The sequence below is a fragment of the Phyllobates terribilis genome, unplaced genomic scaffold (genome assembly GCF_046119375.1).
Source record: "Phyllobates terribilis strain yellow unplaced genomic scaffold, ASM4611937v1 Scaffold_9__5_contigs__length_417890890, whole genome shotgun sequence".
NCBI classification, from domain to species: Eukaryota; Metazoa; Chordata; class Amphibia; order Anura; family Dendrobatidae; genus Phyllobates; species Phyllobates terribilis.
The window spans coordinates 115,638,321-115,654,318 of NW_027362769.1; the positions used below are offsets into that span (position 1 = coordinate 115,638,321).

At 46.6% G+C, this 15,998-nt stretch overlaps 1 protein-coding gene across 1 annotated transcript in view; it reads right to left on the minus strand.

Annotated features, from left to right (window-relative positions):
• Positions 1–13,575: 13,575 nt before the first annotated feature.
• The window catches only part of UBR3 (ubiquitin protein ligase E3 component n-recognin 3), a 149,202-nt gene continuing 146,779 nt past the window's right edge, over positions 13,576–15,998 (minus strand). The window contains exons 38-39 of the mRNA XM_073646979.1: positions 15,307–15,446; positions 13,576–15,144 (exon numbers count right to left, since the gene is read on the minus strand). Of these exons, the coding sequence (XP_073503080.1) occupies positions 15,027–15,144; positions 15,307–15,446 (258 nt within the window). The 3' untranslated portion in view covers positions 13,576–15,026. The remainder of the gene's footprint in view (positions 15,145–15,306; positions 15,447–15,998) is intronic.

Below are 15,998 nucleotides of genomic sequence, written 5' to 3' on the forward strand. Positions count from 1 at the left end.
TCATTTAGTGTTAAAGGATTTATTTAAAAAATAATAGTGTTTTCATGCACCGTCTCTTTAAAAAAGCCGGCCGGCAATTCAGCAGCGGCACCCGACAATTTACAACAGAAAGAATAGAGCATCACACATAGATTAGACAGATAGAAACATGTCAGTCACATATATAAGAAGTACAGTGACAGTGTTGATTACTGTACTTGTCATTTAGTGTTAAAATCAAGGATTTATTTAAAAAAAAATTGGCGTGGGGTTCCCCGTAATTTTAGGTTCTAGCGGAGGTTAAGCAGACGGCTGGGGCAGATGTTTGAAGCCTGGGAAGGGGGTAATACCCACAGAGCTTCCCAGGCTACTAATATCAGCCCCCAGCTGAATACCTAGCCTTTACTAGCTATTAAAATGGGGGACCCCCGCAAAAAAATGACGTGGGGTCCCCCCTATTTTAATAGCTAGCAAAGGCTAGGCAGACAGCTGGGGGCTGATATTAATAGCCCAGGAAGGGTGCCATGAATATTGGCCCCCTCCCAGGCTAGAAACACCAGCCGTCAGCCACCCCAGAAATGGCGCATCCGTAGGATGCGGCAATTCTGGCACTTTACCCCGCTCTTCCCACTGCCCTGTAGCGGTGGCAGTGGGGTAATAGGGTTGGGGTTGATGTCAGCTTATAATGCCAGCTGACATCAAGCCCAGGTTAGTAATGGAGAGGCGTCTATAAGACACCCCCATTACTAACCCCATAGTCAAAGTTAAAAAAAAAACCACAAACCCCCAGAATAAAGTCCTTTAATTGAAATGAACACACAATTTTTTAATGTTCTAAATTAAACAATACTTACCATCATGCCCATTCCAGCTGAAGCCAATGTCTTCTGCAATAAAAGTAAAATAATAAAGCAACATCATCCTTACCTTTCCATGATTCCCACGACAGCTTCAGCTCTGCTACATTAACATGACAGGCTGGATAGCAGCAGAAAGCTGCCATCCAGCTTGCCATGCCGCAGAGACTGAGAAGCGCAGGCATGCTTGCACTCCTCAGTGTCTCGCTGTGACAGCATCCAGATGAGCCGAGGTCATGTCCAATGAACTCAGCTCACCTCATGCACGTCGCTGACAGCGTGGGAGAATTCTCCTGCTCAAACGCTGAGCACAGGAGAATTTTCCCACGCTGTCAGTGACGTGCATGAGGTGAGCTGAGTTCATTGGACATGAACTCAGCTCATCTGGATGCCGTCACAGCGAGACACTGAGGAGCGCAAGCATGCCTGCGCTTCTCAGTCTCTGCGGCATGGCAAGCTGGATGGCAGCTTTCGACTGCGATCCAGCCTGTCATGTGAATGTAGCAGAGCTGGAGCCGTCGTGGGAACCATGTAAAGGTAAGGATGAGGTTGCTTTATTATTTTACTTTTATTGCAGGAGATCGTTGGCTTCAGCTGGAATGGGTGTGATGGTAAGTATGGTTTAATTTAGAACAATAAAGAATTGTGTCTTTATTTCAATTAAAGGACTTTATTCTGGGTGTTTGTGCTTTTTTTTAACTTTGACTATGGGGTTAGTAATGGGGGTGTCTTATAGACGCCTCTCCATTACTAACCTGGGCTTGATGTCAGCTGGCATTATAAGCTGACATCAACCCCAGCCCTATTACCCCACTGCCACCGCTACAGGGCAGTGGGAAGAGCGAGGCTAAGTGCCAGAATTGGCACATCCTATGGATGCGCCATTTCTGGGGCAGCTGACGGCTAGTGTTTCTAGCCTGGGAGGGGGCCAATATTCATGACACCCTTCCTGGGCTATTAATATCAGCCCCCAGCTGTCTGCCTAGACTTTGCTAGCTATTAAAATAGGGGGGACCCCACATCATTTTTTTTTTGGGTCCCCCATTTTAATAGCCAGTAAAGGCTAGGTATTCAGCTGGGGGCTGATATTAGTAGCCTGGGAAGCTCCGTAGGTATTACCCCCTTCCCAGGCTTCAAACATCTGCCCCAGCCGTCTGCTTAACCTCCGCTAGAGACTAAAATTACGGGGAACCCCACGCCAATTTTTTTTTAAAATAAATCCTTTATTTTAACACTAAATGACAAGTACAGTAATGAACACTGTCACTGTACTTATTATATATGTGACTGACATGTTTCTATCTATGTAATCTATGTGTGATTCTCTATTCTTTCTATTCTAAATTGTCGGGTACCGATGCTGAATTGGCTGCCAGCTTTTTTAAAGAGACAGTGCATGAAAACACTATTATTTTTTTTAATAAATCCTTTACACTAAATGACAAGTACAGTAACCAACACTGTCACTGTACTTCATATATATGTGACTGACATGTTTCTATCTATCTAATCTATGTGTGATGTTCTATTCTTTCTGTTCTAAATTGTCGGGTACCGGTGTATGCCACTGCTGAATTGCTGGCTTTTCATGTCATTCTACATTATTCTTAGTTGTTTTCCTTCATGTAGAATTAACCTACAAGGAAAGAAAGGGTTTATTTTTATTCCGATATTTGTGTCCCATTGACTTGCATTGGTTTCCGGTATCGGAATCGGCGATATCCGATACTTTTTGGGTATCGGTCCGATCCAATCTGATCCGATATTTCCCGATATCGGAAGGTATCGCTCAACACTATCTACAGGACATTAGGCCCTCAAGTAGTCTGCATCTTGGCAGTTTGGTCAGAAACCTCAGACCAGATGGCAACTGGAGGTCATTTTGTAGGATTCTGGCAATGCTCCTCCAGGATCTACAGTGAGTGCCCTGGGATCTGCTCTATCTTCTCTAGATCGTGTTGGGAGACACCGCAAACCTTCTGATCAGTCAGGAAGGATAATGAGAGGATAAATAAAGATTATCAGGTTATTTTCTTATAAATCGACTTGCACATCAATATACATAAAAAGTTAAAGCCATACTCTACTCTTAGAAACGTATGAAGCATCCACCAGATAAGCCATAGATGTCTGAGATCAGAGTACCCGTTTGACCATCCATTGGGATCCCATTTTCCCTTCAAAAGAGGAATCTATTGGCTTCTGGACTGAAATAAGACATAGTGATTTCTATAAAATGATAGATGGTGGTCTAACTTCACGGACCAATATACTTATTTCCTTAATGAGGGTCCCACATCCACCTAGTTGTGTGGCTGAATCAATCAAAGAAAATAATGGAAAAGGGAAAGGATGGGGGGGGGTCAATGGATCCCTGTCCTGGAGATATGTGCAGACCCAGATCTATCGGACGTTAATGGGGTACCAAAAAACCTCTTTCCATCCATTGGGATTTGAAAATTCTGTCATTCTTTTCAGTGAAGGCATCAAATCGGCTCCTGGAAAGAGAAAATAGGACCCAGCAATTTTCATGGATGTCACTAGTTTTTACCGTCGTTATCTGTCTCCAGATGAGCATATATTTTTATATTAAAAGGTTTTATATATAAACTCATTCCAGCCTAAACAGTGGGGCTTAGTTTTTCTAAAGTTGTTTCCACCACCGGTGGAGAGGACATCTCCAAATCCATTTTATAAACCTTGGGTCTGCCACTTCACGGGAGGGTCTCAAGCTCCTCCTAAGTACATAGCCAAGAGGAGATTAGCGGTCCAGCATGAGCAATGTCACTTTATTCAGTCAACTGGAAAGATGGACCGCTAATCACAGCACTCATCAGGTTGTCAACCGAGTCGACATCGAATGAAGCCCAGGGTGCACGTTCGACAAACGCTTCTTCCAAATCTTTCCATGCAGAAGAATGTGGGAAGTAATGAAACGCTCAGGACCACTTGTCCTACTGATTGGTGTGAGACCCGATGAGCGTTATCCATGAACAGCGCCATTCATAAAAGAGTGGCTGTGCCTGGTACTGAAGGAATTTATGTTCATTACCACCGAGACTATCGAAGATGCATGTGACAATCCACAGGATCTCAGCAACAGAATAGGCAGAGTAGAAAATTGACAGCATGTCATGAATTCTTCATGGATTTTGCCCCCTGCGAAACCTATGGTTCTGTTAATTGTAAATTTGGGATATTTGCACATACCGCAGGGTGACGTTACTGGTCTGTGACCCATTCCTGCTGGATAAAGACACATTCGGTCTCTGAATCGTTCACACTCGACCGGCATAAATTCAATAATGTCAGTGAAAATGCTAAAATAGTACAAGGTTCTTTCAATGTGATTGGATGCAAAATCCAGAGAAAGAGGCAAAGGACCCATTGTATTACCAGGTAAAAAAAATGCCCCAAAAGAACTATCATCATTGAAAAATAATGGCTGTAAAATGTCCTATTAAAGCAACTGAAGACAAATACCAGAGCAAAATTAGGCTTTAATGGAAAATATCCTGCAAATGCACCACAAATGGCAAACAAATCCATATGACGCCATAAGCCTGGCATATGCCAAAAAAAAAGGGGCCACCATGGAATACACAGGGTGAATATGCATTGCCATATCTATAGGTATGGTCAGACGTAGCTTTTTTTTTATTAATTTCTTTTTCATGAAATATGCAGGATATAGCCAGAAAAAGTTTTGACGCTTTTTTTTTGGCGCCAAGCCATTTTGATCTGAAATAGGAAAAAAAATAAATGCACCAAGGATAAAAAAAAAATAAAATGCAGGGGAAAAAAAAGCACCCAGCGTGAATGACTTTAGAAACCTAATACAGCTTGCCTTTACTGAGAAAAGCTGCTTTTTTTCTACATGGAAAAAGAAAAATATGCGGAAAACACATCAACTTTGCTACATGTAAACTAGCCCACTTTTTTTTATTTTTTTTTAAACTATATAGCAAAACAAACAGTCTAGTACACTTTTCTGTTTAACAAAAATGGGAATCAACCGGCAAAATATGCCCCTCCATGGAAGACTGCGGCATAAACAGTAGTCCACCTCACAGCCGTTCACTGAAGGCCTACATTAGGTGATACGTGGATGTACACCTCTAACGAAAGGGAAAAATGAGTTGCACAGAGACAATGGATAGGATCACACTAAGTTTTTTGGAGGCTTTTCTTTTTAAGAGCAGAAAATGATTTAGGAAAAGCTCCATTTTTTATTCTTTTCCTAAAACCTTGAGTTGTTTGTAACTTTATTTGGAGTAAATGCCATCAATATAAGCTTCATTGAAGTGACATACACTTTTTTGTGAGATGTGTCTCTTTCCTTGGCTTCGTGACATTCATTTTCTTCTCTGATTACTTTTTTTTTTCACAGATTTTATTAAGCCATTTATAGTTTCTAAATGGTAGAGGTGACCACTCAGATCTATATACACATGCATTTACAAGTCAACATAAGCACAATTGTGTATTTCTCTTGGCTTAACAAATCTAATTGTCTGGCAGATTAAGATTATAAACTGTGTCGTCACAGCAGAGGTGACCAATTAGATCTATATACTCTAACTGGCCTTTTTTTGTCATTAATAGCCTCCCTAACCGTAGATGTAAGCCATTTTGCAGTCTATACTTGTTATCTATAGTAATATATATTGCAGTCTCATCGACCAGTAAAGATATAAAGCGCTCCCATTTGTCACTTTCTGAAAAGAGCGGCTCCCAGTCAATGCCCTAAAGTGCAGCTTTTAACCTGGAGAAATTGTCCTTTTTAATTGTCATTTCCCTCCTAACAAGAGTATGTTTTTTTTTAAGGTATAAGAAAAGGGAGATTTTTGTGTACTCACCGTAAAATCTCTTTCTCTTAGCCTCTAATTGGGGGACACAGGACCATGGGTGTTATGCTGCTGTCCACTAGGAGGCGACACTATGCATAATCTGAAAAAGATTAACCGTGGTTCCTCCTCTGCAGTATACACCCCTGGACGGCGTCAGCCTTCTCCAGTTTTGTGCAAAAGCAATAGGAGGAAAGTAACATGGATAACATAATCATGCCTATAAGACGGCAACTATGTACAAGCTAAAAAAAAAACCAATATGAGAACCCAGCATAATAACGGCCCGGAAAGGGCGACAGGGTGGGAGCTGTGTCCCCCAATTAGAGGCGAAGAGAAAGAGATTTTACGGTGAGTACACAAAAATCTCCTTTACTCTGTCGCCTCATTGGGGGACACAGGACCATGGGATGTCGCAAAGCAGTCCCTGGGTGGGAAGCAATGGACGAATATTGTGTAGACGGGCCCCTACAATTGGGGCACCGCCGCCTGCAGAGCACATCTACCCAGGCTCGCGTCTGCTGAGGACTGGGTATGAACCCTGTAGTGTTTGGTAAACGTGCGTAGGCTAGTCCAGGTGGCTGCCTTACACACTTGTTGTGCCGAAGTCTGGTGCCGAATGGCCCAGGAGGCCCCTACCGCACGTGTAGAGTGTGCAGTAATACCTGCTGGAAGAGGAGAATTTTTGAGGCGGTAGGCCTCTTGTATGGTGGATTTGATCCACCTGGCAAGGGTAGCTTTGGAAGCTGGCAGACCCTTGCGGCCGCCTTCCAGAAGAAGGAAAAGAGAATCAGACTTCCGGAAGGGCGCAGTCCTAGACACATAGATACGCAATGCCCTGACAAGGTCAAGCGTATGCAGAGCCTTCTCCACTCTATGAACCGGGACCGGACAGAGGGATGGCAGTGAAATTTCCTCATTGAGGTGGAAGTTGGACACAACCTTCGGAAGGAAAGATGGGACCATACGGAGAACTACCTTGTCCTGGTAAAATGCCAGGAAGGGCCATCTGCAGGAGAGTGCTGTCAGTTCAGACACCCTGCATAGCGAGGTGATTGCTACCAGGAAAACCACTTTCTGGGATAGAAGGCGGAGTGGGACTTCCCTAAGGGGTTCAAAGGGTGTTTCCTGCAATGCTGTCAGCACCAGGTTGTGGTCCCACGTTTCTAGTGGTCGTCTGTAGGGGGGAACCAATCGGGAAACCCCCTGAAGAAATGTCCTTACTTGTGGCTTGTTAGCAATGCACCTCTGAAAAAGCACTGAGAGAGCTGACACCTGGCTCTTAAGGGAGGCCAGGGACAGTCTGGCCTCCAGATCCGATTGGAGAAACCCAAGTACCCTAGGGAGCGAATAAGGGAATGGGGTCTGGCCACGAGATTCGCACCAGGTAAAGAAGGCTTTCCAGGTACGGTAATAAATCTTAGCAGAGGTTGGCTTCCGTGCCCTGATCATGGTTCCAATGACGTCCGGCGAGAACCCTGACTGGGTTAGAACCCAGGTCTCAATGGCCATGCCGTCAAATTGAGGCACCCTGAGTTCTGGTGGTATAACGGGCCTTGTGACGGAAGATCCGGGCGGTCGGGGAGACGCCAGGGGACGTCTGCTGTGAGCTGTACGATGTCAGCGTACCATGTACGTCTGGGCCAGTCTGGTGCGATTAGGATGGTTGGAACTGCCTCTTGCTTCATCTTCCTCACCACTCTGGATATCAGGGGGAGAGGGGGAAAAATGTACAGGAGCTGGAACTGGGTCCAGTCCTGAACCAGGGCGTCCGCTCCTAGCGCCTGCGGGTCGTGAGTTCTGGCCATGAAGTTGGAGACCTTGGCATTGAAGTGGGATGCCATTAGGTCCACGTCCGGAGTCCCCCAGCGATGGAAGATCTGTCGAAAAACTTTGGGATGGAGAGACCACTCTCCCGAGTCCATTCCTTGCCGGCTGAGGAAGTCTGCTTCCCAGTTGTCCACACCCGGAATGTGGACCGCAGAGAGAACAGAACCTGTGTCTTCCACCCAGTGGAGAATGTGTGTCACTTCTCGCATCGCCTGGGCACTGCGGGTCCCCCCTTGGTGATTCACATATGCCACAGTCGTGGCATTGTCCGACTGTACTTTGATGTGAGTGGCTGCTAGTAAGTGATGGAAGGCCCTCAATGCCAGGAGGATGGCACGAATTTCCAAGATGTTGATGGGCATGTTCGCTTCCGCTGGGGACCACTTGCCCTGTGCTCTGTCGTGTAGGTGCACCGCACCCCAACCCGTCAGGCTTGCGTCGGTGGTCAGAACTTTCCATTGACCCGTGAGAAAGGATTTCCCCTTTGTTAGTGAGGTTGGCTTGAGCCACCAGTGCAGGGACCTCCTGGTTGACGACGTCAGCTGGAACTCGCTGTCGAGAGAAAAAGGGGTTCCTGTCCTATGACTTGAGGATGGCTAGTTGGAGAGGCCTGAGGTGAAGCTGGGCAAACGGGACCACTTCTATTGCCGCCACCATCCTGCCGAGGACTCTCATGGCAAACCGGAGAGATCGAGGGGGTTTGCAGAGGAGAGTGCGAACTCCTAGACAGAGAGGCAGTGCCTTGTCCTTGGGAAGGAGCACTAGACCCCTGAAGGTGTTGAATAACATTACCAGGAAGGTCAGAGACTGACTCGGGGTTGGTGATGACTTTTGTAGGTTGACTAACCAACCCAGGCGACTCAGAATGTCGATTGTGATTGAGACACTGAGCTCGCAGTCTTTGAAGGTGGGAGCCTTGATAAGGAGATTGTCCAGGTATGGAACGACTACTATGCCTCTGGAATGCAGGACGTCCATGGTGGCTGCCATAACTTTGGTAAACACTCTGGGAGCCGTGGCGAGTCCGAACGGGAGAGCCACGAACTGGTAGTGGTCCTGGTCGATTGCGAACCTGAGAAATCTCTGATGGGCAGGTGTTGGTAAATGCAGGTATGCGTCTTGTATATCTATGGAGGCGAGAAATTCTCCCTTTTCCATGGACGCAATGATGGACCGAAGGGACTCCATGCGGAAGTGACGTACCCGTACATATTTGTTGAGCTGTTTTAGGTCCAGTATGGGCCGTACGCCACTTCCTTTCTAGGGGACTACGAATAAATTTGAGTAGAACCCTCGGAAGCGCTCGGCCGCGGGGACCGGTAATATGACTCCTGCTTGAAGAAGCGCGAAGACCGCTTGGCGGGCGGTTTTGGGGGAACAGAAAGAAAGAGTCTGTTTGGTGAGTTGGAAGTGAACTCTATCTTGTATCCCGAAGACACTAGTTCCCTGACCCACCTGTCTTCTGTAATAGGCAGCCAGACTTGATGAAAGAGCAAAAGACGGCCGCCTACAGGTGGGGTGTCTTCCAGAGTCCGTGAGTCATGAGGAGGAGGAAGTCTGAGATTTTCCTCCTTTGAACTTTGACTGGCCTGCTTTTGACTGCCAGGTCTTGTCCGACTTTTGCGTCGACCGCGAGTTGTCCCTGCGTACGGAGCGGTTGCTATTTTGTGCTGGCCGCGAGACGGACCAGCCCGAAGAGTTCCGAAAGGATCGGAATTGAGTTTGATTACGCTTCTTGTAAGTTGGGTTTCAGTTGGGGGAGAGAGGTACTCTTACCCCCGGTGGCATTGGATATCATCGTGTCCAACTGTTCACCAAAAAGTCGACCACTGAGGTACGGGAGATGCGTGAGGGACTTCTTTGAGGCTGCGTCTGATTTCCATTCCCACAGCCAGAGGATACGCCGAATCGTGATGGCGTTTGATGCTATCCCCGCTGCACCCCTTGCAGAATCCAGAGCTGCATGAAGCATGTAATCTGCTACAACTGCTATTTGAACCGCTTGGTCCGACAGCTCAGGAGCAGATACTTGGAGGCCAGCTTGTAAATTTTGGGCCCAAGCCAGGATGGCCTTGGCAGCCCAAACTGAAGCAAACGCAGGAGCCAGGGAGGCCCCTGTGGCCTCGAAAATTGAAAGAGCCATGCGTTCTACCTGCCGGTCTGCTGTGTCCCTGAGGGTTGAGCTATCCGGCAGTGAAAGGAGTGACTGTGCTGCTAGCCTAGAGACTGGGGGATCCACTTCGGGTGGATCTGTCCATTTCTTGGTGGTCTCCTGTGGGAAGGGGTACCGCGCCTCCAGATATTTGCGATTGGTAAACTTCTTCTCAGGCTGTGAGAACTGTTTTTTAAGGATCGACAAACTCTGGGTGGTCAAAGAAGACCTTAGGCGGCTTCAGAAGTCCTTCAAAGGAAATCTTGTGTTGTGGTGCCTCCAGGGGTGGATCAGAAATGTCCAGTACCCGATGGATGGACGATATTATGACCTCAACTAGCGCTGTATTGCTAGGGGGGATTGGGATCAGAGACCCTTCAGTTTCCTTGTCTGAGTCGGAATCACAGATGCCTTCCGAATCCTGTGTATCGCTAAGGCATCTCCTGCTGGGTGAACCAGGGTGGAGGCCTTCTCTGGTCAGGGATCGCTGCAAACTGCATTGTCTGTCCCTGGTAGGGGACGGTCTAGATGATCTGGAACTACGGTGTCTCTCCCTAGAAGGGGATGACCGTGTGCTATGGGATGACACAGATGAACGTGACCTGTGGGTCCGCTTACGTCCTGACCTAGACGTGGATGTGCCCGGGTCGTCATGTCCCTGAGTCGAGCCTTCCCTTTGCTGGGTAGCGTTCATAGCCGAGGCATCACTCTGCAGAGCCTGAAGCAATGTGGAGGTTATGTTATCTATAGACTACGTCATAGATTGCGACATCTGAGTGACCCATTCCGGCGTGGCATTCGACACCGAGGTATTGGCAGGGGCTTCTTGGGGCTCTGGCACAGTAGTCTGGATGCAGTCCTGGCAGTGTGGGTACGTGCTGCCACTTGGGAGAGTATTGCTGCAGGCTGTACAGAGTGCATAATAGCAGTCCTGCCTGGTTCTCTTGGACCTTGAGCCCGGCATAGTGTACTGGGGTGGCTATGCAGAGGGCCCTACAGGGGTGGCTATCCAGAGGAGACTGGACTCACAGCCGAGGAAGAACTCCAGCTGTGATCTTATCCCACCGGTGTGCCCCTAGGTCCAGCGCCAAAGATCCACGGTCCTGTGCCCCCCGGAGACTGGCTGGTCTTCCCTTATCCTGCAGCAGATAATGGCTGCCGGAGTAAAGTTAAGAAAGAAGGGGGGCGGAGAGCTGAAAAGGGCGGCAGAACTGTGTGAAATCGCGCCCTTTCAGTCTCGATCCGCCCCTTCTATGACACTGTAGTGTCATATTTGTCATCCGGGGGGCGGGGTGGGGAGGTAGCGGCTTCGGCTAGGCCGAAGCCGCGGCCTAAATTAGATGCCTGATGCCCAAAGGGACTGCAGGCCGGCGCGGAAGTCCGGGAGGGGGCCGGATCTGAACCGGACCCCCCCGGATTTAAAGGCAGGATAGCGGTGGGGCCTTGTGAAGAGTCCCCCTGAGGCACCTTAGAGCTGGTGCTGCTGCAGAAACAGGGTGCAGGGAGGCCTGTGCCTCTGTTATGTTCTGCCTGCGCTCCCCCCGGTACCGAAAGGAGCCCGCAGCAGGGCTGGGGTCCCTGGATTCAGCCGTAGTGTGCTGGCTGCTGGGAGCTGCTGCCTGTACAGGCCCTACCTGAGGCGTTTCAACCTAATACTCCCAGGGGGATTAGGGAGGTGCTGTTGTCACCGTCAGGGGGCTATATCCTCGCCTCGACCTCAACCCAGATACCAAAAGGAATTGGGGAAGGAGGGGGGGTCTCTACTTCGAACCAGCAGCCGAGGGGTTGGGGAAGGAGCGACATGGGGAATAGCCATCTCAACTTCAACCGTGCACCCCATAATAAGGGGCTGAGGAAGGAGCCATGCCGGGAGTCTCGCAGTAGAACCACTTTTCTTCATCTGTAATCACGTCGGTGAAAAACGGAGTAAAAGTTTTAGGTGTGCCTCCTATGCGACACTAAGCAAAAACTGGAGAAGACGGACGCCGTCCAGGGGTGTATACTGCAGAGGAGGAGCCACGGTTAATCTTTTTCAGATTATGCATAGTGTCGCCTCCTAGTGGACAGCAGCATAACACCCATGGTCCTGTGTCCCCCAATGAGGCGACAGAGTAAAATGAAATTATGATATATTGTGCTCACTTTTATTATTATAGCGCCATTTATTCCATGGCGCTTTACATGTGAGAAAGGGGTATGCATACAAGAACAATAATCTTGAACAAAACATGACAACTGGTACAGGAGGAGAGAGGACCCTGCCCGCGAGGGCTCACAGTCTACAAGGGATGGGTGAGAATACAGTAGCTGAGGGTAGAGCTGGTCGTGGACCGGTATGGTGGAGCGATGGTTACTGCAGGTTGTAGGCTTGTCAGAAGAGCTGGATCTTCAGGTTCCTTTTGAAGGTTTCCACAGTAGGCGAGAGTCTGATGTGTTTGGGTAGAGAGTCCCAAAGTAGGGGGGATGCTCAGGAGAAATCTAGTATGCAATTATGGGAAGAGGATATAGAGGGGAGTAGAGAAGGTTTTCGCTAACAGTGACATTTCCCACTAGCTCTACATGGTTAGAATCGAGCGGATCCAACAGACCATGGCTTCAGATCCACTACACGACATTAGGCCCCCATGTAATCTGGATCTGGCATCTTGGTCAGAAACTTCATCTCAGTTGCCCACTGGAGGTCATTTTGTAGGGTTCTGGCAGTGCTCCTCCTCTATCTACAGCCTGTGCCCTGGGATCGGCTCTATGTTATCAAGACTGTGCTGGAAGACACCGCACACCGTCCAATGACTGCGTCAACCGGGAGGAGCTGGACTACCCCTGCATCTTGAATGGGCAGCAGGTACCACCTAATGCCACCAGTTGTAACAAGGACACTAACAAAATGCCAAACTTGAGAAAAATCAGTAATAGTTTTTTTTTTACCATTTTTTTTTCAAAGCCTCTGCAAGAGCAGAAATGCTCAAAAAACTATTTTATGCTCATAATAGTGCCATTTTCACTTTGTAATTAGAAGTACTATACATTTTACATAAACTAGAGATTGGTGGTCTCAATGGAAATTCAGCTAATACTACACCTCCCCAGCTGTCCAGTCACACTTTATAAGTGTAGTGTCCCAAAAACTAGGAGAGTCACTTTTTTCAGATTCAATAAAAAAAAAAAAAAAAAAAAAAAAAAAGTTGTGTGTGAAGCAGATCGGGAACAAGTCACATTCAGGCTGCGTGCCCACGATGCGTTTTTTAAGCAATTCCGCTGCAGAAACGCTTAAAAAAAACGCTTGGTAGAAGGTCTGCCATGTTCCCCAAAATAATCTGCATGAGCTGTGCACATGCTCCGGAAATTTCTGCTGCGGATTATCACTGCAGAAAAATCCGAAGCACTACCATTAATTATACGTAATTGCGGTGTTTTCGCCGCCATTAACTTGCATTGAATCACTTAATATCCACATCACTACATGTGCACATGCGGATATTAAGCGAATCAATGTGCGGATGGTACCTGGGTCTGGAGAAGAGGAGACTCTCCTCCAGACTCTGGTACCATAGAACCTGTAAAAAAAAAAAAAAAGAAAAAAAAAGAATTTAAAATAAAAAATAAACATTATACTCACCTTCTGATGGCCCCCGGTCTTCTCTCCGGTGCGTCCTGGCTCCCCAGCAGCTCGCGATGCTGTAGAAGGACCTTCCATAATGTCATTTAGTCATGTGACATATCACATGACCGCTGAGGTCGGCCGTCGCGTGACCTGTCACACGACTAAATGATATCATGGAAGGTCCTTTAACACCACTGCGAGCCGCCCAAGACACCGGACACACTGGAGAAGGAGACCGGGGGCCATCAGAAGGTGAGTATAATGTTTTTTTTTTTGGGGGGGGGCGGGGGGGGGGTTTACACCATTTTTTTAACTATGTAACACTATAGAAATCCATGCCGGTTGCATAGATTTATATAGAGTGGCCAGGTTGTCAAGCACTTTTCCAAGTGATGCTTAAATCGCTTGGAAAAGCGCTAGATGACCCGCATGCAAAATCGCATGAGAAAAAAGCGTGACAAACGCTTGTCCCTGGCATGAAAAACGCATGTACAATCCGCATGTACAATCCGCATGCGTTTTTTCTGCCAGGGAGATGCAGAAATGCTCAGGAAAAATCCGGAGCATTTCTGCATCGTGGACACATAGCCTTACCAAAATGGACACTCCTCCTAACATCTACTTTAATCAGCTAGCGTGAAAAACATTCAGGTTTCAGATAAGATGATCTGTTTTATTGTTTTCTACAGTTTTACAAGACCTCGATGACCATTGTCTTTGCTCAGATGTCATTTAAGCTTCGTTCACTGCATACAATGTACTTACCCTTGCAGAAAAAAAAACAGATTGGCGAGGGCAAAAGAGAGAATTACAACGAATCGAATATCACATCTCAATTTCTTATCAAGTGAGAGTCTAAAATTCCTGAGAATGAATTCAGTTTTAGCAAAGCCTTGAAATAAAAAACAAAAACAAAAAAAAAAAACACTTTCCGGGACCCTCTGGACAAATAACGCACTTATTTATATGTCCCTGAATGCGTGTATTTTTTTTCTATACACACAGACAGTAATATTTATATAGGATTACATTTCCATTTAAAATAGTCATTAATAACATCTGTTAGCTATACAATATTTCACAGGAAACAAAAAATGTGTTTTACAATGGATTCCTAATTACATATGAACACGGAGAAGGACACATTAAGAGATTAGTTTACAGTGAGTTTATCAAACATTTAAAAGTGCAGTTCCACTTAGCAAAATATACCCAACTAAATTAGCGCTTTAGTATGGTGGAGTAGTTCCAAAGTTAAGGCTAAAAAGCCCCCAACCCATCCCCCCCAAAAAATCTTAAATATCACAATTCATCACAGCACATAATATTCACATCAATCGCCCCCTTCCCATTCTGGCGGTTTACACTGGAGATGGGTGACCCTAAGCAGCGCTAACAAACCCCAATATTGGCGGGTTGTCGGTAAAGTCTCCAGTGACTATACAACTCCACACATAGAAGCAAGGACTTAAAAAAATGTACAGAAACTTAGAGAAATATTCTATACAGAACGAGCGGAAATGCGCCCTGAACATTCAGCATCCATTGTGCTTTCGGGGCAGCGCCGGCCGGAGCGTTCCTTTGCAGCTTTTTCTCTCCGCGGCTGTTCTTCCAGTGCTTGCAGGGATGTGTCTGTATTAATACAATAGCACCTAATCACTAGAAAGCTTTATGTCGGCATCGATGGCGCCCGTCCTCTTCTTTCGGAAGGAAGCCCTTTGCTTCTTGCTAGCAATTTTCATTTGCGATTGCATTGATCTTCACAGGCTATTGTAATGCGGGCCCCATCTCTTATTGATGTGATCAAACGTGTGCGTCACCCACTGCTGCTCCAGCACATTGTAACGCTCCTTGCAGATATAGAGAGGTTTTCCACGTCTGCGAAAAATGCAATAAAAGGAGGTTAATGGGACTAATTTTTTTTTAAAAGCATATTAATGACAATGCATTAGTGGTGGAGGTCCAAAACATAAGAACTGAACACAATATACATCACTGACAATTATCTCCAATCGTCAATTACGAGGCATTGATTATTACCGGAGTTCTCGGTCTTCCTCGCCGTGTGCGTCGAGATACACAGAACCCCAAAGGCAGAACCGGAGTCCTCGAATTATGATGATCACAGAGGCGTTGATTAGCAGGAAAATCCCCGTACCGGCTCCACAGTTCTGCGAGTGCTGAAGAGAAGCAATACGCAACAGAGAATGAGAATAAACCCCCCTCCATGATCAACCAGTAGTCGACATGGATTTCACAATCCAATTTTAGTTTTTATTTTTAATGAAAATACATGAATTTTTAATTAAAAATCATTTTTGTAACTGGGTTTTACTACAAATCTTGCACCATTTTCCTTCCACAGCGTATGTTGCACGGTTTATTGCTGGCTGTAGATGAGTTTACTGCCAAAAAATACATCCATTCAAAAAAAAAAGGGCCCCAAAAGGTGTCCATATTTTTTTTTTTAAAGGGGTTCTCTGGTGTCTCATTTAGTATAATGCACGATACCCGCTTGTCGATCCCATCGCGGAGGTGAGAAATCCCTGAGAACCCCTTTAAATGTTCATGTCAAGTAAAAATTCATTGCACTTCTGGATCTGCATAAGGCTGACAGACGCCATGTCACCAGGACATCTCAGCGCCCAATGCAGTAGTGAGAGGCAGTGGATGACTCCTTTAATATGTCTAGCACAGAATGACTGTTCATACCAAGCACAGGCGCTCAGTGC